The sequence below is a fragment of the Nothoprocta perdicaria genome, unplaced genomic scaffold, assembly GCF_003342845.1.
Source record: "Nothoprocta perdicaria isolate Ctin4 unplaced genomic scaffold, notPer1 scaffold_13, whole genome shotgun sequence".
NCBI lineage: Eukaryota > Metazoa > Chordata > Aves > Tinamiformes > Tinamidae > Nothoprocta > Nothoprocta perdicaria.
Window position 1 is genome coordinate 369,773 of NW_020454427.1, and position 23,802 is coordinate 393,574.

General features: G+C 38.7%; 1 protein-coding gene across 1 annotated transcript in view; it reads right to left on the reverse strand.

Annotated features, from left to right (window-relative positions):
- The window catches only part of KCTD8 (potassium channel tetramerization domain containing 8), an 80,525-nt gene extending 56,892 nt beyond the window's left edge, over positions 1-23,633 (reverse strand). The window contains exon 1 of the mRNA XM_026033592.1: positions 22,799-23,633. Coding sequence (XP_025889377.1) covers positions 22,799-23,633 — 835 coding nt within the window. The remainder of the gene's footprint in view (positions 1-22,798) is intronic.
- Between the last annotated feature and the right edge of the window lie 169 nt (positions 23,634-23,802).

Genomic DNA, 23,802 nt, shown 5'->3' on the forward strand with positions numbered 1-23,802 from the left:
TGCCTTCGTCTGCATGTCACATTGACAGGCATTTATATTGCCATTACAAACCAGAAGGCAGTAAAATGTGAAGTTTAACTCATGATGCCTAGCTATCTATTCATATCATACAACMGATAGATGTAATAAAAGCAAACTTTTGCAAATGTTCTACACGTTACTATGGAAACCTAATAAGAAGGATTTGCCAGAAAATCTTATTTTCAAATCCTTCAAAAAGATCTAAAATCTTCTGCAAGCCGAAAGGTGGACAGAGGTGAAATTTATAATTTCCTTTTTCAAAAATCATCATACTCCAGTCTACACTCCACTCAAGAAAAGGAGATTTACAAACTCAGAATAAAGACTGACAGAGAGAGCAACCTCTATATAAACACTTTTGAAAAATACTTTAAATAAAAAAAGAACAGAATGCAAAAAAGATTTTTTTAAACGTTAAAAGAAATCAAGAACATTATATATGTGACCAGCAAATGGAAGGAAAACTGGTATATGATTGGAAAAGCACACGGAACATAGGATTTTGTCTCTTTCTTTACTGTGTCACAAAACCATGTAGGGTTTTTAAGGGGTTTTCAAATGATACAGTTAAGAAATTTTACTTACTATGAGAAGATGTGAATTGAAGCCAGTGGAAGAAGCCAGTGAAGAACATTTTAGGGCTCATGTTCCATTTAATTCCATTTTGTAAAGCTAAATTCAACCAGTACTTAAATCAATTTTAAAAAAAAAGTACATTTAGAATTGAAATGATAAAAAAAAATCTATAAAGTCTCAGTATAAGATGTATGTGAAAATATTTTATTCTGGAATTTGTATTCTTACTTCATCAATTCAATCATACTTAGCCACACAGAACATAAAGTGGAAGGACTTTACAATACTCTTACATCGCTGGTTTTTATTWAGAGTTTTATGTGTTTGCTCTGCTTTTTTGTCTCTAATAAATGCTTCAGCTCACTTCCTGCTGCTGACACCAGCTTGTTTCCAAGCCACCACAGATGTACACAACTTTTGAGGTCAGAAAGAAGGAATCCACAAAGAAGTGCACGCTGGACCCTGCTAAAGCAGTCAAGTCAGTCTGCAGTGCCTCCTGGAAAGCTGAAGACTAACAGTAATGCATTTCCAGAGCAAGAATAATTTTAATAGAGGAATGTGGGCTCTTCAGGACCAGCAATTTAGGCTAATTTAAATTAAAATGCCAGTTCTGTTTTTGCCTCCTGTCTGTATGCAGTACTGTGATTGTTCCAAGTAAATATCCTGTGTCCTTTGTTGTTGACTTCTTAAGAAGTGGCCTGATTGAATATGATATTCCTTTTCCCCCTCAAACTATTCATCTTGAATTTTAATGCTTTATGATTTTCTTGCCTTCTTTGTAGAGAATATTATTTTCAGTGAACAGTCAGGTTAATACCAAGTTTCACAAAGTTAGAATGACAGTTAGGCAATGTAAAAGTTACACACCTAAAACTAGAAAAACAAGTCCAGAGAATACAGAATAAGGAATGAAAATAGCTGAYGGGCATTAACTTTTACAATACCTATCTATTTGTGGATTTTTTTTTATCCAATAACTTTCAAGTTGGATTAAATTGTCCCTCTTCCCTTTAATTTCAAAGAGAAATAACATCTGATTGAAGATAATATAAACACCAGCTCATAATAAAACAGCATTTATGAGGATTAAAATTTTGTGAAATACCTTTAAGCTGCTAACTCCTCAGTAATTTAGTTTAACAAATTATTATATATTATTCTTATACTCAACACTTAGTAGCTGGCACTTATAAAGAGGTTTTCACGTAGGACTACAGTATAAGACTAAATCTAATTCCTTTGGAAATCCACTGGAATTTCACTGTTAGCTTTAAAGRCAGCAGTCAGACTAAGCAGCTCTCAAAATGTGCAGTAACACTTAAACTTTACTTTTTATTTGTTTCAACATAAATGGAAAGAAACTTTATATAGCAAAATTCTTGCATGAATCAGAGGCAAATCAGGCCCTGTAGTTGTAAGACGTTCAAAGAAGAGTATGTTTTTTCAAAACTCTTTCCTCCAAATATCCATTGTCATACATTCATTCCTTACATGGGATCAATGCCTTTGTGAACCTATTTACTGGAAAGAATACAAAAGAAGAGGAAAATACTAAACAAATTCTACAGAAGAATATCAGAATGAAAATTTCAGAAGTTTTAATTTACTTTGAACATTAAATTATACCTGGATTCAGCAAGTACTTAAGCACTAACTTCCCCTCTAACAAGAAGTAATTTGAAGACTTCAATGTAATTAGTCATTAAATTTCTTCATAAGCTAAATAATCTTGATGATTGGGGACCTCCAAAATCTACAAGGGAAGGGAAGGGAAGGGAAGGGAAGGGAAGGGAAGGGAAGGGAAGGGAAGGGAAGGGAAGGGAAGGGAAGGGAAGGGAAGGGAAGGGAAGGGAAGGGAAGGGAAGGGAAGGGAAGGGAAGGGAAGGGAAGGGAAGGGAAGGGAAGGGAAGGGAAGGGAAGGGAAGGGAAGGGAAGGGAAGGGAAGGGAAGGGAAGGGAACCATCTCCACACTTGAGACAACTGTGAGCCTTTCTAATGCTGGGAACATTAGAAAAGTTCCTGTTCCCATTCTTCCCCATGCCTGGTGAGTAACATCTGCAGGGAAAATGACACATATTTCCTACAAGACATAGCAGTATAACTACTTAGAAAGAGGAACCTACTCCATGAAGTCCCAACAAAGSAATATGTGAAAAGGCATAAGAAAAAAGAAGGAATGGTAAAGAAGGTATGGAAGGTATGGAAGGTATGTCATTCTAAGTAAGATGATGAATTCAGGACAGTTTAAATGTTAGTGTGGGAATTGCTGATCTGGCTACTGTTGTCGTTTCTATAGCAGAAAATATTCAGAGAAGCTCTGCAGGCTGTATCAGGAGTTACATGGTTCTACACATGCACCTGAAGCATTCCTCTAGCAGATAAATTAGCTTGTCAGCAGCATTTACATCTACGGCAGCAACCAGAACTAGTAAATGGAGATGAGGACTTTAAGTATGTTCCCTATTTTGAAACATAGGAATTGAAGACAAAGTTAATCGGCAAGAATGATATTATATAAAGTAAATACTAATTTTTGATCTCTACTATGCCACCCAAAGAATGGACATTGATACTGAAAAAAATAGGATATTAGGAAGAAAAGGTTGAGGAAAACATGGGAACCAGCYTGTCCTATATGTCTGCTAGGATGGAGATGAAAAAAAAAAAGATTTTTGATGCAAATCAAAATTGAGAAAAGAAAGGTAAAAGAGAAACGGTATCACAGTTTATAGGATAATGAAATAATTTATAACCCTTTCAAATTGAAGATATTGGGGGGAAAAAAAAAGGCTATATCCAAGGTCCAAAGATGAACAAGGCAGAAATGAGGCAGACAAGAGGACTGCTAAATGAATATTTTGCAAGGGTATCTAGGACAAGAAAAATCCATTCAAAATTGAATTTATGATAGGATGTTTCTGCAAAGTCCAATGAGTCAGAAGGGTATCTACCAGATAATGGTCAGAGAAACTCTAATGCCTTCTGCAAGACCTGACTAATAATTGATTGGATGACATAAAAGCCACAATGAGAAATGCTAGAATTAATTTAGCAACAGAGTTAGTCTGTAAGGAGATCACATTTCAGAACCAGAAGGAGAAAAGGAAATATTGGGGAGGGAAACCAGCAGTAAAAATCCATAAACAACGTATTAGTCCACAGAAAGCTAAACACTTTAGTCTAGATAAAACATGTAGAATGTTTTCTTCATGAATGTCAAATTCTCAAAAAGAGAAGGACTATATGAACTTGACACTTCACTTCGTTTTTCAAAGATATCATCACAGCAAATGCAATAAAATAGCCTGGAAGAGTACATTGCCTCTTTGAGGAAACAGAATTTGAATCATGAACATGAAAATTTAATATGGATAGACCTTAAAACTTGCAAAGCCTGATTCTTGACAAGCAGACCTAATGTACATCATGGCTATGAGACAAGTCATTTGGTTGGTCTAAAGAATCCTGTCATTCATTTATTGTTCAAGGCTAATCAAAACTGTCACATGAGCAAGATAAAAATCTCCTATAAGAGAAGTTGCTCTTTTTCTGTTTGCACAGAAAAAAATGGAGTTGTTGTTGCTTCCCCGAAGTGCTGGATATGGTGTTGGATATGGTTGTTAAAATATGAAAAATGAGCTACAAAAACAACGAGATAATCAGTGCATAATGACCCTTAATATTTAAAAAATATAAATTCCATGTTTCTCTGGTACTTACATTGAAAGKCTATCACATATCTGTCTTACTTTTAGCTGAAATTTGATGTGCATGCTATCCAAACCAATTAGAGGAGTTTCTGTCAAAATATCATTATGTTATTGATAAACTATTTTTATTAGTGGGCTACTCAATTTCTGGATACATTTACCATCCATCCTGCAAGACTGTGTGCTCACAAGACTGAAAAGACTAAAACTCTGGAAAAAAAAAACCACTACTCTCTATGTAACTTTTTTTTTTTTTTTATCCTTTCCAAAGACCTGTACAAAGTGAACACTCCAATTCATCATCTCACCACAAAATGTTTGGGAAAGAGAACAAAAACAAGACGAAACATAAAAACAACCTCCTGACCTCAACGAACAATCTTCCCAAGCTCAGGTTTCTGTATAACAATATTTTTATGGTGATTTTGTCATCTTGTCATCATGAGGGTTGTTTCCCTCAAACAACGCTGATCACATTCCTCACTGAACTGAAGACTAATCAGAAAAAAAAAGTTTCTGCTTTATGTAAACCTTCAAGTCATTATATTTATATTCAAAATCAGAAGGAACAAACATTCTTGCAAAGTGGTAGGTATTTCCCTTGACAACCAAACTTGGCAATCACAAGATAGATCTGGGAGGTGAGAGATCTACATTCAATCACATGTTCTCTCCAATTTAAAGAACCAGCAACTTCTACCTCCCACAGTGCTGCCCCCCACATTAAGTTCACTCTCTACCATGGAATTCATGGCAAATTTCAACACAGCACCATTTGTTGATGTCTCTAAACTATTTAAGTGGAATCTTTGAGATCTATTATCAAACATATTTTGTACTCCATTTTTATAGCAAGCCATCGGCATCTACTGTACAGGCAGAATCATGTAATAAATTATATACAGGACAAATGCTGTCTGATATGCAAAAAATGGCAGCAAATAACAACATCCTATTTTGCAAGAAAATTCAATTTCTGTGAACACTGTGGTAGAAGACAGGGAAACATTCCTTTGGCTTTACTTCCAGCAGTATTAATGAAATTTCAGCTATTAGGGTAGATCCAGTAACATACAGTGAAAGAAAACATATTTTCTGTATTTCATTTTTATCCTGCTTATTCAGTAGGGAGGCAGTAAAAATAAAATAAAACTGAATAAATAAGGCAGAAGCTGCATGCATTAAAGTCACAAGAAACACCAAGTTTAGTCAAATTTTCTTTAAGAAAATGTATTCGTGCCAGTATTCTTCACAGCCCCAGGCAAGAGCTTTCCTGATTTTAAAATGCTTAGCTCAGTGAGCAAGATAAAGACATTGCATCAAATTGGACCTCATGTAAGTTAAATTTGACTGTACTTGAAACAGTGATCTTATTTTTGAGCAAACTCCACCAGAAAGAGATTCTCAGGGAATTTTACGTACAGAATTATTTCTTTGTCAGCTCTTGACTTCCTGACATCATCTTTCTTGGCTTTTATTTTCCTTTTGGCTGTTTCTCAGAAAGTTTGTYATCCCAATTTCAGACCTTTTTTTTTTTCCTTCTTATAATACTACTTTTTTTTTTCTGCTATTTTCTTTTTTCTACTACTACTATCTACCTTTTCCTACCTCTGTTACTAACTGTTAGCTTAGGAAATCTTTCTTTTTATTTTGGCTATTGATATTTGCTGGCTTTCAATATCTTACCTCCTCCTTTCTCAGGATTAGGTGGAAATTTTCTTTCATGATGGTAAACTCAAGATTGCAAGTATGAACAGTAGAGACTCAGAATACAAAAGGCAAAGGCTTTGAATAAACCTGCACTTCTGAGGACCTAATGCATAACTTCCATACACGGTATATAAATTACAAGTTGAATTTCAACTCCAAGCTTTCTACTTYTAGTTCCAACATTATTGCTTATTCTTCCAGGCCCATTTGTTCCTARTAATGACCTCTCATTATTACTCACCATCAAAGTTCCTGAGCTAGACAGAATTCAGGTTATGGAGATTTCAGTCTTTCCAATCGCATGCAATGCAGGAGTGGTTCCCAGCTCGCAGGTACAAGGTACATGCCCTGGTGTCTTCCAGCTCTAACACAGTAATACATAGGTGCACCCCATCACTTCTCTCTGTTCTCCATTCCCACATCTCCAGCACCTGCTTTTCTTAGAGAGAAGCTGTATTTTCCTCTCACTGACTTCCCAGCGTAGACAACATATGGCCCAAGGCTGGGAAGCAATCTGCTCAGAGTCTGGATGTATTCTCAGCTTTAACTTTACAATAAAGTGTTTGATAGGAAGCTTACATGCAACAGTTCTTTGCCTGTTTTCAGAAGCATGGCCCTGCAGTGCTGCCGCAAGGCACAAGGCACTTAGAGAACAGCAATGGGAAAGTTTTAGGACGTTCGCACATACCTAACATTCGTATTCCAAAATGGAAGTCTGGCAGATTTCCATCTGTCACATGACTAGTTTTATATATAAAGTAAATGTTTAAGTGGCAGCCCAGATGCTCACTACTTAACTCTTTGTACACTATATATTGTTGACTACAAAACTGAGGAAACTAAATGATACAAACTATGAGGAAATAATCATGTTTCCTCACCACATAGTGCCGCAGTTCTAGTGATTATTTTGAAGCGCTGTTAAGAGCTATCTTGAAACTATGTGAAGAGAAAGCATACAACTTCTTCTGAAAGAGAGGAAAAAATATAAAACAGTAAGAAAATCAAAGTGGACAGCTTAATTTGGACGGAGAGACACACGAAGATAGAAAGGGTACAGAAGATATCTTTGACATTATTAAGTTGGGGTTTGGAAACAGCAGCACAACCTACAGAGCTGAAGTCTCCAGCTGTGAGCCCAAGTTCAGCAATACTGCACACTTCTACTGGGCAACCTGGCTTTCTTCTGTCTTCCTGCCATTTGGTGGTGCTTGCCAGCCAGCCGTTGGGCTGAGCCAAGACAGAGCGCACCAGGTCATCTCCTCCAGCCAACACAAGCCCGGCTCTGTCAGCTTAAATAGATTTTCATTTGTACAAAGGAAGAGGGGAACTAATCTGCATCTTCCTTTACACATACATATGTGGCTAACAATTATACAGATTGCGGGTCTTCTACCTGAAATTCTTTGATGTATATAAAAAATGATGAAACCGAAGGACTTTTTCCCCACTAGAATAAATTAATTTTTCCTGTGCTATACACTAGTGCTAATGGGCTGCCACCTAGTGTGCTGAAACAATATAACAGAGCAAAGGAAAAAGGGCTTGCAATATGGCAGGAGAAATTCTGCCAGCTTCCATCAAATGCTTTTGATACCTATACAACTTATTTATAGCCTCTATATATACATTATTAGTCATTTTTCCTTAAGGGAATGCATACAGACCCTCTCTGTTATGGAGAACTCCTTGACTTGATAGGCTGCGATGACTTCCATTAGATTATATTGTTACATGTGAGAGTTTCATCAGAGTACTCCCTTTAATCTCATTTGAAGCAACTTTTTTTTTAAAACCAAAAATAAAACTATACAGTATTTAATGACGTGAATCTCTTAGTGGAAAAGTTTTTTTTTTTTTTTTTTTGTTTTTTTTGTTTCTTAATTACAATGTATTTCATTTCCTATTTACAATTTTAATCCTTCACTCTCTACGTTACAGTACACAGAAAGCATCCCAACTTAACAGGTGGACTAAAGGACCAGAGATCAGGCACACACCTCTACTCGCTGAAGACCTGGTCTTACCTTTCAAGGATATTCAAGGATATYCAAGGTATTCAAGGATACAGCCCTGACTTTCCCCAGTTTTGAACTCTATACAATTATCTAAAAYTGTACATACAAGGGGTCTACTTACTCTGCTAGGATTTACTTTGCTCAGATGAAGTGTACTACACAATGTGAGCCAGCAGAAATGACTCATTCTAATTTTACAATATTTGCAGAACTGTTGCAAAGATCAATTATTATGTATAGATGTCCTAAAAGTTTTATTGTTTCTGGAACTTGTTGTAATCTCTATTTCCCATGGTGCTAAAGCAGGTTTTCTGGTCATCAAGTAACACTGTAGTCGACTTCTTTCCAGAGCAAAGATTCTGTATCCTTAAAATATGGTCATTTTTTTTCCTCCAATAACGCTGTAGAAACACTGCTAATTTTGGAAAGAAATGAATAAAGAGAAAATAGTTTTATATGGCACAGAGTCAGCTTTTCTATTCAATGACAAGTGCAACACCATAATCTTAAAAAGGAAATATGCAGGTAAAAATTCCTACTTAAAAAGTACAACTCAAAGAAAAGAGCATRCAAAAAGCAGAATTAGGTTAGCATAATATTCTATATTTGACAACATAATTATCATGTATTCACCATTACATAAAATGATTACTAAATCAATATTCATATTTTGATAGCTGCATATAGCCTGGATCTTTATTAAATCTTTGAATAAAGAAAAGGCTTCAACAAGCTTTGAATCAAAATGAATCTAATAGTGTTCAGKTTCTATGAAATAGTTTAGGATTTTTTATTTTATTACAAATAATGTTATAAATTAAGTTATTTGGACATTCTAATAGTGACCAAGGATCACTGACGTATTTGCCTAACTATGTAAGAATGTATGAAATAATGACAATTACCTCTGGCATGGCAAGAAAATATGGAATTATAGCAATAGAACAATTATCAATGTCAGAAAAAAACAGGTTATGTATCTTACCCAGTATACATAGGGCATCAATAAAATAATCAGGAAAAATACTGATTAGCCTTTGCATAAAAAGATTATCTTTATGCCTCTCAAACCATCATATTATGGCTCAGTTAGAATATTGAGCCATGATATCACAATCAAATTAATGTATTTTCTTTATATACAAAGGCAATAACATTGCTTAAAGATATAATATACAAGTGTGTATAAACACAGAGTATATGTCTGCACTTATTTATTCTATATATTATATACAGTGTTCCTGCTTTGAGAAATATTTATAAATATCATGTTGCTGTATTGCTGATGTAGCTTCAATTACAGTCTTAGAAAAGCTAAAAGAGGCCACTTATTTAACCTAAAAAGATAGCTTTAAAAAACAAACTTGAAAGCTTGAAGCTAATGACATAGACATAACCATAGTTACAGCATCAATTTGAGCCTGGAAAAGGGCCTGGAATAATAGTCCTAAAATAAGCAGCCTATCGTACACACATCATTGAGGTGCTAAATTTGAGGATTCGCTGCATCAAGGACACATCAACTGAGGAGGAGAGAAACTGGCTTCTCTTCAACTTCCAGTAAGTGGTGGCAACCCTGTGGCTGCTGCTCCTTGCAGAAAGTTCCTGGAGGGATTTCTCTYCTCACCAAGGGGGAGCAGGAACCTTCTCCACCATGCTCACAAGAGCCAAGTTTGGACAAGTCAGAGAGGCTTCAACATAGCCATACAAATTCCATACCACAATTGATGTGAATGTAAAGGGACAGACTGGCAAACACCAGGACATCCAAGCCTTCTACAGGTAGATTTATATGAATAAAGATACCCATGTCCATTTACCCATCATCAATTCCATCATCACCACTAATGCCAATGCAAATGCACCATTTCTTAGCATTTTATTGCAGGTGCACAATGGAAAGTGTGGTGGACCTGTAGCCTTTAAGCAAATTGATAAAAGAAAAACAAGCTATTTAATCATTTTCTCTTTTCATTTGGTTAGTTTTTCATGGTGGTAAAATACAAATGGCATGAAAGATCTTCCAGCAACTGGAATGCAATTAAAAATTACAACACAATCAAGTCAAATTAAAAATATCCCTCATGTGGCATATATTCTACAGCCAGCCGTATGAGGTTTCTGATATTTTCCTATTAGACACTGGGTAGCTGAAGAAACCTGATAGGTCAGGATTRTCTTAATAGCAAGGTGGAAATTAATGAGTCAGTACTTACAGATAAATTAATATAAAATCAAGACAATGGAGGGAAAGAAAAAGAAAGTAATTCAGCACTGTTCACATTTGCTTTAAGGTTTTTTTTTTTATGTTTTCTAAGCTACCAAAAAAAGAAAAAAAAAAGCTTACTCCATTTTCAGTTGCTATGTAAACTGATAAACTGATTCAGGCTGTGGCAGGGAAAATACATAGCCACTGAAAAGTGGCTATGGCATTATCTGTCACATTAAAGAAAGTCAACTCTGAAAAAAAAATCAAAATAGGGAGAAAAAAAATCCAAAGTATTCTGACACATTTATTTGTAAAAGATACAAGGAAGGACAATAAAAATGACTGTAGTACTGGTTTGCTAAATTTTTAAGAGAAGAACTAAAGAAAATAAGCTTACACTCGTAAGGAAGAAAAATAAGACAAGCATTTTACAAAATAATTTAAAAGTCTGATAATTTATCCAAACACCCCACCTCAGTTTGTCTTTCAGCTCCTTTGAGCAATTCCGCAGTATGAATATATTCTGACAATAGTTTTACAACTTCATAGTGATGCTACTGAGAGATGAGATCAAAATAATCATCATCCAATGAGGAAAATGTTCTTCTTATTTCCAACAMTTAAATGTAATTTTCTATTGTGAACATTGTAAAGTGTAGTATAGATACTTACRGGGAAGTATCCAGCAGTACATTACATCCTAGTTACACAGGATCAAATCCCATCCTATCCTGTAATAATTCCTGAAAATCTTTTCAGAAATTTTATCTGTGGACTACCTGGCCATAAAGAYCATAAAAAGAAGCTTTATCCTGGCACATTTGTTTCAATTCTGACTAGAAGAATTTTGAAACTTGTGATTTTCAGAATGATCAAAATTTATACCTCTGTGGAGTCTGCTTCATTTACCTGCAACACTTTACTCTTCCTTCCCTAAGAACTGATTCCAGACAGCCAAAGACAAGTTAAATTGAACCACAGAGCAGAATGACAGGATAATTTAGGAGGTCTTTAGTGTAATCTCCCGCTCAAGACAGGCTTAGCTGTGAGGTACCAGGTTGCTCTGGGCTGCTCTAGTTGGGTCACGGAAACCACCAAGGCTGCCACCCTGCACAGCTTCATGGTGCAGCCTGTTCCAACAACGCCGGGCCTTCCTCCTTGTATCAAACTGGAACACGTGTAAGGGATTTTTAAGTCTTTTAAGAGAGACAGATGAGAGTTTTAAATAGTTACCACGAGCAACATTTAATAGTCTTAATTTACTGATCTGAAGATGAACATGTCCACATATATCCTCAAATGGAAATGATGGCAACTCAATTTGAAACAGCAGCTTGAATTATGCTGTGACCTGTAATGCTGTATTACTCCTTGRTGAGTCAAGGTTTTGCCACTACAGCCGTCATACAGCAGTTTTGCTTTYATTAACTGATGTTATCGTCCATATTGCAGACTGAGAGCTAATTACTGCTTGAAATGATTATAATTCCCTCATTGCTAAACCTGAATATAACAACGGGACAAGGAAGAAGTAAATGAAGCTAGTGCAACTTCTCAATCATGAAGGTGTTAACTTAGCTCCCTAAATTTGGGTGAATTTTCCGAAAATGCATTCAGAAAGGAAAGCGTTGATTTGGAGTTTAATTTTAAATTCATATTATTTTAAAATATGGTTCCTATGTTTCCACTCTTTAAAAYTTCTTTTGCTAGTAGACTTGCTATTGACTAAAATAATCCCAAATCAAAAAACATGTAATGGAACAGTCCTTCTCAAAAAACATGGAACAGTCCTTCTCAAGAGCCCAAAACGGAGACTTTCCCAGCCTGCACGCGTCTTATTCGTCGCATTTGCAGCAAGCAAACTGAGGGATAAAATGCTGCCAGGATTCAGTCACCAAGGACCTGATTATACAGACAGTGCTTAGCCTAATCTCTTCTGCAGCAAGTGCATCCCTCTTCCTGTAATTAAATGTGATCACAGGCACAGTTATTTAGGGGCATAATTCCACCAGTTTCAGCCACGGAACTGCTTCAATTACAGGTGAAAAAGTTAAGTAATGAAAGGATATGAATGAAAACGTGAAGGTTTAATGACTGGGGGCTAGACTRAGACAGCTAAAAATCATTTGAGCCTGTGAAACTAGCAGGCTATGCCTTGAAAGTTCAGAAATTCTAGCACCTAAAAATGTCATATACCGAACAACAGAGACATTTTGAAGTTTATATCCTCTGCTTTAAAGAAAGGAATTACAGGATTGCATTAAAGCAAAGGGATATTGCTGTCTGTAACTCCAAATGTTTCTAGGAGTGGTAGCAAAGACAGATGGACTTTGCCCTGTAATTCTGGGGAAGTAAAATCTAGAAATGTTATATTCACTTCTTACTTCCCAAAGACATACGGCAAGCCTGAAGATATTTCACAGGAGGGGAAAAGAAAAAAAAAGTCAGAAAGTGATGTTATGAATTTTGACAACATTAAAAGAGGTAATAAAACTTTCTGACTATTCTGACAGGGGATTGCTAACAGAAAGAGAAATTAAGCTCTACAAATACTAGGGAAGTAAATATTCTAAGAAGAATTATGAATTACAATAATTAGCCTTAATTATGTTTTTTTTTTTTTTAGTTAAGTATAATAGTGCATAAAACATATATATCTATACAGAAATTGGTAGTTTCTGGTCTGAGGAACTGATACTTTAAACAGGTAAGTCACCCAAAAAGGAACATATGGTTTTTGACACAGAAATATACTGTAAACCCAACAGAACAGAAACAACCTCAACAGAAAAAAAAAAGTCTTACGCTCTCCTACATCCTAAATAATGCCCTTTTCTGTCCCCTGAAGTACAAGCAGGTTCAGTGATACCACACTTTTATACAAACGTACACTTTTTCTCTTTTAACCTCCCTTATTCCATCATTCTAGATTCTTAAATAATGAAAGGAGATAAAAATAGGTGCAAAGGCAAGTGTAGCCCTGCCTCCACTCTGTTTTGGATCAGCTGAAAAGCCACATTAGGCATCAATAATGGAAACAGTAAGATAGAGCTGCCCAAAAAGGACWGTGCTGAGACAGGACTGGATGCAAGGGGTAACAGCAGCAAGAAAAGGGAAGACAAGACATTTCTTAACAAAAATTAGCAAAAATGCTTAGATTAAGCCTTTCCCTACTGTATTGTCTTCGTAATACATAAATTAATTAAAYCTGAATTCTTTTTTACTGAGTTATTTTGCTTTCTAACCCTTTTGTAGTAGATTTTCGTATTTTGTATTCATGAGTTTGAATAAGAATGAGAGAATATTGGATTAAGGACAAGAAGCATTAGAGAATAATTTAAATATGCAAAACAGATATTTATCACTGCTCTGGAAATGTTGCAGGTATGATAGTTATTAACACTGATTTAACTAAGAGGCAGAAAAAAAATACCATCTGGTTTAAATAAGCTGTTAGTAAGAGTCAACTTAYGAGAGTATCATTATAATTTATGTATACTACCAATATGCAATATATGCAAATTTGTGATGTTAAAATTCTGGGCCTTAGTAAGAGAAGTCATCTATAAAATATTTTTCTTTATAYACAAATATTGGCACCACCTCTTTTATTATACTTACAAAGGGCCAAACCTACATGCTGAATTAATAATACAAATATTTTGTGGATATGAATTTTACAAGTTTCATGATGTAGCTTTGCTTATCATTGGATAAAGACTGGAAAGAATAGGTAAATTTCTACCAGACTTTTGGACTTTGGGAATCTAATCATTTAAAAACTTTTAAGTCCATACTTTTCATTGAACTACTACATATATTTGAAAATTATCTGAAAATACCTACCCTATTAATAACGTATGTTAATTTAGGTACAGGGCCAAGCCAGTGCCACTATCAGACTGCCATGCTGAGTATGTTTTGCATTCAGACAGCTCAGAGTTGGGCCAATAAACAGCTCAAACTAACTTGCCTTCAGGCCCTCAGGTTCTGCGACAAAGGGGGAATTAGGACCATTAGCTAAATAAAAAGACAGAGGCAGGGAGAGGAAAGAAAGACAGAAAAATAGAAAAAAGAGGGCTTGATCATTAAGGGAATAAGCACACTTAAACAGAAGCCATAACAAAATGCTATGAGTGTAGCTGCAATCACAGAATCACAGAATGCTTAAGGGGGAATTAGGACCATTAGCTAAATAAAAAGACAGAGGCAGGGAGAGGAAAAAAAAAAAAAAAAAAAAAAAAAAAAAAAAAAAAAAAGAGAGATGAAAATCAACTAACATCTCTGTTCAACAGCAAAAGCTTGGTTTCTTCTACTTTTAATACATGGTGTAATGCTGCTCATATTTTTTTATAGACAGCTTGTCACCACAAAATAGCTCCTGAAGAAAAGACTTGGAAAAGAAAATTCATCTACCAGGGGAAAATTTTCCCCTGGCTAAGTTCTATTATATTGGTAAATTGTTTATTTATGGGATAGGGCATCCTATATCTGACCATTTAAAATCATACTGAAGAGTAGTAGGTCATGCCTTTGCCTTAACTTTTTCCTATCTTAAACTGCAATTATCATATGAAAATGTGCAGACATTTTATAAGTAATATAGCACAAAACTGAATATAAAAGGAAGTTAGCAAACTTCAACAGGTTAAAAAAAAGTTTAGATTGTAAGTAATAGTGCCAACTTGTGGATGTTTGAATACTGCTAACTGCATATGTATTCAGGTCACACTTAAGACATGTGTGAATTAGAATTTGGACATTATTCTCCTACTATTGAACAAAACAGCTTCATGGATATCTGAGAAATATATAAAATATTGACTAGCAAAATACTTGGGAATGATTGTACACTTTTAATAACTCACGTTACTAATGCCATGTAGTCAATGAAACAGTAACTTCCATACAATATACACATTTGTAATCTTTACAGGACCTTTTAGCCACCTCTGTTCAAAAACATATGAAACAACTTCACCGGTAATCTAAGTTGCAGGAGTTTGTTTACAACAAAAGGCAAGTCCCTAAGGATCAACTCATGTCTCTCTCTGGGAATATTTGTTAATATTACTAAAGAGAAATAAACAATGAGGATGAAAGAGAAAAAGAGAAGACAAAAACGTACCTGAAGATTGTTGTTTGCTTTTATACATATATATATGTATATATATGTGTGTATACACACACACACACACACACGCACACACACCTCTCTGATCTTTAATGCTAAGGCCATATAAAGAGAACATCTCAATAGGTATTACATACAATAGGACTGAAATTATTTTGTGAAAACAGAGGCTGTTTAATTTCATTAACAAAAACTCAGGAAAAAGGTCTTGATTTCTCTCTTCACTTTCTCAACCCTCTCCCACCCCAGACCTGCTGCTCAGTGCATCTACTTTAAAGAATTATTCATGTAGGTACCTGCATTTGTGATAGAATTGTCATCTCTGGATGGAGCCTGCAGCATTTTTAAAGACTGCATTGTAGTACTCCCTTCAAAATGAAGTTGTATTAATGCTTTTTATAATCCCTCATAGTTGTCTTTCCTTGCTAAGTGCACACCRCTCGGAGCTAAGTAGGTCAGGCCCACGGTGCATGGCTCGAGCTGCACGCAGGTGCTGTAAACCTGGCACCCGCGCRGCCCGGAGGCAGCGGCAGCCTGCGCGGGCACCAGCTCCCATCTGTGCCTCCTTTGCTCAGAGCCCCTACCATGGGGTTTCGGCATATGGGGAGCAATGAGAAAGGGAATAATTGAATTTTGACCCAGTTAACGCTCAGCTGCAAAATGCTGATGAAGGAATCACTGCACTACCTATAGCTGAGAGCAGTCGGACACTGCTTAKGGCCAGGTCAGCCTCCATAGAACAAAGAACAAGTGCAGCTTCCAAAATCTGAATGTTATTTTGAGCACACTTTGGGCAAGATGGTGCTAAAATAGTGCTGGAATTACTACTGTAATTCCATAAAGGAAAAAAAAAATCTTTGCTAGAAATATGGAACTCTCATTAGCAGCACTGTGACCTATTTTATGTATGGTAAAGTCCTGAAAATATTTAGAAATATGATGATATGAATATAGTGATATCAAGCACTAAGATGTACTCTTTCATTTAAACTTCATCTGAAACTAATTGGTCAAAATGTGACATAACTCGTTACCGCATTGTGATAGAACATAGTTGTACATGGCATGGCTTTAATTTCTACAAATGCCATAAAAACTGCAAATCATCACTGCTTGCCTCCTGCCAGGAATATGTGTACTGGAAACAATTATGGAAATGAATAATTACTCATGTAATTTGAATTTCACTTTTATGTGAAAGATAGTCCAAGACTATTTGCTGATTCAGTTCCAATGAAGATCTCACTTGCAGCTGTTAATGGGACTTGGGCGTGAATTTCAAAATCATTGAATGCTTATGAGAGAGACAAGCTAAATGTGCAAGAAAAGTATTTGTTAAAATAAAAAAAAAAAAAAGGTCAACTCTACAAAGCATTTGTACAGGAAAGCAGGAAAGCATTTAGTAAACTATGCTAAGAATGATAACTTCAGTTTAGACATAGACCTTCCCTTCCAACATTTATTCAATATACGAATTYCAACTAGAATATAAATGAATACCTCTTCTCAAAAAGAATACACAGCTGCATCAAGCTGGAGCAAATGACTTCCCCAGGAAATCCATCATAAAGCACTAATTTTCCAAAACAAAACTTCCCTGATAACTTTTTAAGGATTTTCCACTGAATTTGGCATAGTTTATACAAGAACATGATTTTAGAGTGCCATTAGTATTCCTAGTGCTTTAAGAAGCAAAGGTTTCATAAACCTTTGGGACCAGGGAAAATGAACCAGAGAAAACAAACCAGGGAAATGAAGTAGAGTCATTCTCAGATACAAAATTATCCATCTGTGCTTGCATTGTGGGGATGTTGTCTGTAGAACAACTCCAGCTTTTCTCAACAATTGTACCAAGCCATAAAACCATCAACCAAACAACCCGTCTGCGATGTGGTAAAGCCCTCTCAACAGGACTGTGATCAGTCTAACACTGTAGACTCCCAGCACGACTCTGGCAGTGAAGTAATCCAAAACTCACAGCAGGAAAGGAGGGCAAATCCAAAGAATGGTCATGGCATTCACTTCCCTTATAGTAACAGCCAGGTTCAGATTTACCCAGTTGCTGAGGCAACATGGGACAATAATAAGGTGGAACTGATCCCTACCACTTACCACATTGGTTTTGAGCAATTTGGGAGGGAAAAGGATGAATATGTTCTTATAAGTATTTACATCTTTCTTCATTTAGGTATTTGATTCAAAGATACAGCCCTCAACCTGAGAAGTCCCCAAAATACAAGTCCTTATTTCTAGTTGCTTCATTCAGGTCATGATAATGTTGATCTTGATCATGGAGAGGGCTTTTCCTTTCACCACTTTAGCTTTCCCTCATGCCCCTATCCATCACTTGAACATCTTCGAGAGCTGCCTGACCACGTCTCACATTTTTCTGCTTCTAGGGCCTATGCGAAATTGTGTCAGAAAGAGGATATGTGGGATTGATCCACTCCCCATTTGTGTAATGCTTAGTAAACTTCTGTTCATCACACAAATTCCCAGCATTGTATACTTAATTTGGCATTTGCTGCAAAGCGGAAAATCAGCAATGAAATATTAGCCAAAAGCACTGAGAAAACAAATATATGTTGAAAGATCATTTATCATTAGAAATTTTTGCTTTAATTTTAAATCAGGCAGCYGCAAACAGCATTAAGAAAAACTGCTTTGTTTATATAAATTCTGTGCTTGAGCAGCAGGTAACTAAAAGTTCATACTGACAATAAAATAAAGTACAGTTTGTTCATCCCACTGTGCGAAAGCAAAAGTTCCCCTGCAAGAATTGTTATAAATCCTTGAAAATGTTAAAGTGCTCTGACACCAAGAAGTTGTTTTCCTACAAAATGATGTTATTGATACAGTGTTGGGAGAAACCAGCTTTGCTGAAACCTTGCTCCTAAGTCATGCACATCAAGCACAAGTTTGTAATGGTATCAAGACCAGTAGGTTCCCATTTAAATTGTTTTTGCTTCTGATATTGGACAAATCAAGGTGCCTCTTTTAAAGATCTCTGCACAACAGTCCTAGTGGAAACAACATTCCTAAATCCCAACACCCTCAGAAATGCAAAGCTTTTCCACAAAAGGCTAGTGATGCTGGCAGACATCAAGGGTTAAATTGGTTTAAATCACCAAAGTTTGTACTCTAATCTCTGCGCCTGTGACTCGGGCTCAGAGTGAAGTGCCAAACATACATTCCACAGAGGAGCAATAACTTTGCTTATGTTTTAGACTCCTTTCTTTTCTCATCCTAGAGAAGATCAACAAGGGAATGATGGAGAGCAGCTTGGGATTGTCAGAGAAACCTGCATGGCATTGGATGCTCCCATACCACCACTCTGTGGCTTCAGAACAGCAACCCACTTGTGTTGCAGCATCTGCCAACCAACCATTCCCTTGACATCCTCCAGGATATTGAACCGAATTTTGAACTTACAGAGTAACTAACATCTCAGGGCATTTTACCTAAGTGTTTTTCTCYTGTTTCACATGTCCCTTTGTTTTCTTCTCCTTGTATCAACCAGAAAATGAAACTTTTTTTTTTTTTTTAGACAGATTACCATATTGTTCCCTAAAATTTCATTGCTTCTAATTGCTTATTCCCCACTGATAATGAAATTGTTATTAGTTGTTTAGGATGTTTTCCACAGCAACCAATGTAATCTCACAGAACGTTAGGAGTTTGGCTGGAAAATATACACCATAAACTGCAAAACTTACCTGTTAGAAACTAAAGAGACAAGAAAACAAAATATTACATCTGACACAGAAATGTCAAAGCAAAATACATGTCAAAGTGTTTTTTTTCCACAGAWTATAACTGTATTCTTCTTACAATAAACATGCCAATTCAGAACAGAAAGCTTCCAGCTGAGCATCGTGCTCTCAACACCCATAAGTCAGACTGCGTAGCAGATGTTAAATGTGAAATCCATTAAGACCAATTAGATTCTACAGAGAGGGGAAAAAAAAAGAAAAAGAAAAGCAGTAGTAGCATGCAGAGGTATTACACAACAGCACTGAGAGGCAGAGCAGAAGACCTTGCGAGTCCCAATTTTACCCCTTCCTCATGAAGTGACTAGCTAACAGATCTGCTGAGATGCCTGCAGTCACAGGAAGCAATGACTGTGGCACCTGTGGCATCTGCCCTCCTCTTTCCATCTAGAAGGGTCATAAGGCTGTCCTCCACAGCACACCATAAGGTGGCCCATATGCTGAATGGTAATGCAGCAAGAGCTGGAGCCTCCTTCCCAAACTTCACGTGCCTTTACTCTTGCATTAATTGACCTATGTCACCATGACAAATGTTGAGGTGAGAGTTGGGTAGCTCAGAGATCCCCATCAGCAGTCAGGCTCCACATGAGTGTGGCTTGCAGCCAACGTATCACAAAAAAAATGAAAAAAAGTGGTAAGCTCTAATAGAGCCTCCTTTTCAGTACCAACATAAACTGTTGCTCCTTTTATCATCCAGCAACACGGAGGATTTGTAATAGTTACACGGGGCAGATCGAGCACTTTTCAGTGCTCAGTCATGTATGCAAGTTAAATTCCGGCCATGTAGCAATTGCATAGATAAATGAAGCAGTCATTGCATACGAGATAGCTTGCACACCACTGGGGGCAAAGAACCTAATTTTTGATAAGAATTATGCATACTAAAAAGGAATGTCAGTCTCTGTATTTGTCAGGACATGTTGCCAAAGGCTGAAGTATTATTTCCTAGTATGCAGTGTCAAACAACCTCTATTTCTTGAATCAAAATTAGTCTGCAACTACTAATCCATCTCTGAATATTAAGCAATTTATAAATTAAATAGATGCATACATAGTATCCAAGATGCATTKGACCTGCAGCATGCAGAAAGAAAAGGGGCAGATTATACCTAGCAAGGTTAGGGATATATTAGAAAAAGGCTTGCAATCTATTTCACAAAATAAAGATTAAAGGCCACCTTTAGCCTTTGCACATTCCTCAGCAGTTTTCGATGAGATCCCCATTCARCAACTCATGACCTAAGGAAATGGGTGAAAGATACATATCTTAATATATTTTTTCAATCACTTTGCAACTTACTGTTGCTAAAATGTGATTTGACTTTTCCACAAGTCTTCAGGAGCTGTGTGTCTGCTACATAATTACGGACCAACGACTAACAGTTTCTTGCTAAGGATATTCATGCTGTGAATAGCAAATGCCATTGCAGCTACAGGGACTTTTTAGAGCGCAACAGAAAATTAGGAAGGTTTCTTCTTGCCTGGCACCAATTAATTACCAGGTAGCAGCAAAACCAGAATAGCCCACATGAAGTTCTTTTGTCTTGTTATTTTTGCCTGTAGGGCATCGAGCTGGGCTAAACATCCTCTGCAAGAGCTCTGGAAATCCACCACCTCCTAAGAGACACTGTTTTATCTCTGAAGTTCCTGGAGAAATGTGGCTGAGGAATGATTTGAGGAGCACCKGCTCTTCTCCTTGAGTATCAAGCTCTGTCGAGGGGCAGAGAAAGAAATATAACCCTCCTGCTGCCTCACCCCTGGTACGGAGCACTAAGGCAGGCTTCCAAGGAGAGCTGTCCCTCCATGCACTCTCGGGCAGAAGTCAAGCAAAGCTACAGCAAGCATCCAGAGCATGTAATAAATAATAAATAAATAAATGTTGTTTTATCAAAGGTCTCCATCAACTTGACATTTAGTCAACTAAAATAAATAAATAGAGACATTTCAGGCGCTGTGCTTTGCTTCTCTTCCTCTTTCAGTGATTTTTTAAAGTTTTCTCTCAGTCTTGCTGTATTCCCCCCMAAATTTATTTTATTATATGGAAAAACTATGAAATCACATTAATTAAAATGCTGCCAAATGCACAGCTAAGTAAATAAAAGTATGCTTTCCTTTCTTCAGCATACTTTTAGCAGAGCCTTTTTTTTTTCTTTTTTTTGTACTTGTAAGTAAAAAACAAAATAAAAATATCTGGCAAAAATATAAGTTTTCTGCTATCAAATTAAATAATTAACTGTTTTACTTTGCATATCACAGTAAGCCAGAAGATTAAAATCTAAAATCAAAACAAAAATCATAGTGTAAAACAGCCAATGCATCCCTGGCATAATTCCACCTACATCAGTACTATTACACAAGAGATTAATTTGGAACACTGATGTGAATTATAGCACTGYTCTACAGAGCAACTTGATCGAGACACAAAACAAACAAATAAATAAATAAATCAAGCCTTATGAGCACACACAAAYGCACACCATTAAAAAATCTGTTCCTGCTGAAAACCAGAACAAGTCATCTCACGTACTCTTTGATAACAAGGAATTCTTACTATTTCGGAAATCTGCAAGGCCATTTTTCTCAGAAAGGGCATTTAAATAATTATGCCAAATACTTGACAAAGTCCGTGCATGAAAGTGAAACATTCTCCCACAACTCAGTTTTCACATTCCTTAATTAAATGTGACACGCTTGACAGGTTATGCAATTAATCTTCAGAAACGGTTTTATCCTAGTTCTGAAGGGTGTGTTTGAAGCATTCCAGCCTCTCTGGCAAAGGGCGCTCGCCTCCTCCCTAGCAGGCTGCGGTGCAGGCAGCTCCGTTACCCTCTCCGCTGAGCAGGGAGCCGCTCGACTCCTACTCTGTTCAACGCCATGAGCCCAGGCGCAGTTTTAAGCACAGAACTGGTCCCTTCTCTAACTCCAGGGCGGTGCAGGTGGAGGCTGCATCTTCCAGCACGGAGGTGGGCAGATGTTTCTCCAAAGCTCCCTCCTGCGCTCCATCACCTCTGTCGCCACAGGCTTAACTCTGCTCTGCACACACATTACAATTACTTAAGGCTACCTGTGTCTTTTAAAGACAAATCTCCACCAAGGGCTGATGCTTTCACCCAGCTGCGGTTTTATTAGCCCAAAACTGCTCTCTGGCCCAGCTCCCACACAGAAGGGCACTCTGTGAGACTGATGCTCTCCACTCGTCACCGCTTCATCTCCCRCTTGCAGGTGACCCGGCACCTTTCAGGCTTAGCCCAGCCAAGCGGCAGAGTGCCTCGCAGCCACGAGCGTGCAACACAGCGGGGCAGTTCCTGCGTGTTCTCCAAGGCGGACTCTTCCTCCCGGACTCCCGGGAAGCTGGCAGTGCCCGCAGCGTGGCGGGAAGGCGCTAACGGCAAGGGAAGCACCAGATATTAAAGCCCTTCCTCGCCTCGCTGCCACCGCGGCGGCGCGGCCCGATCCGCCCCCGGGGCTCCGCGCCCGCCTCCCCGGCCGCGCTCGGGACGGGGCAGCCGCGGACCCATCTCCACCCCCCCAYACACCAAAATAAATAAATATATATACGGATAAAACGTGATCTGCTTGGGGGGAAGCGCGATGCCAACCGCTCTACCCGCCGCTCGGGGCGGATTCAGCCGCGGGCGGGCGGCACTTACTGAAGAAGATGTACTCGGTGTAGCTGCTCCAGACCTTGTCCTCGCGGTACTGGTTGATGAAGGCGGCCGTGCCGGTGGAGTTGCAAGCCACCATGTGGAAGCCCGCCTCGGAGAGGCGGTCGAAGGCTTGCTCCAGGTACGTGAACTTGAGGTAGAAGCGCGACGTGTACTTCTCGGGGGGGCGGTCGGGGTCGCGGCTCTCGTTGAGCGTCTCGCCGAAGACCTCCTTGGCCAGGGCGATGCGGCCGCACACCATGATGCGGGCGACGCGGCGGAACTTGGCGTCCGCCTGGTTGTCGCGCACCGTGGTGTAGGAGCCGCGGTAGCCCACGGTGAGGAAGCCCGAGCGCTTGTCCAGCGCCGCGCGCTCGCCGCTGCCCTGCGACGCGCTGTCCTCCAGGTCGCTCTGGCAGCCCTCGTCGTTGAGCGAGCCCTGCTTGGAGACCTTGGGCGACAGCAGCTTGACCAGGTCGCCCAGCTGGAAGTACTCGGCCTCGCGCAGGAGCCGCTCCTTCTCCGGGAAGTGCTCGGGCAGCGCCAGCTGCTTGTCCCGCAGGTAATCCAGCACGTACCTGAAGAGGAAGCCGTCGCGGTCGATGAAGAAGCGCGCCCGGCTGTCCCTGGGCAGCTGGCGGGCGGCGGCGGGGCCGCCCCGGCACGGCGAGAACATGGTGGCCAGCGTGCTGTCCGGCACGCTGAGCAGCGTCGCGTGCCTCGTCACGTACACCTGGCCGCCCACGTTGAGCTCCACCACCTCGGGGAACGGCGAGACCGACGGCGCCGACACCATGTCGCTGATGGGCAGGATGCCGCCGCCCGCCTCCTTCAAAGCCATGGCTGCGAGCGGGCGGCCGCGAAGGAGGGTCTCCCTCCTAAAAAAGACGGCCTCCCTCCCTCCCCCCGTCCCCTCCACCCACCGCCTCGCCTCCTCCTTCCCCCGCCGCGCCCGGAAGCGCCTGGACGGAGCTGCCGCCGCCGCCACGGGACGGGGCGGCCGCCGCCCG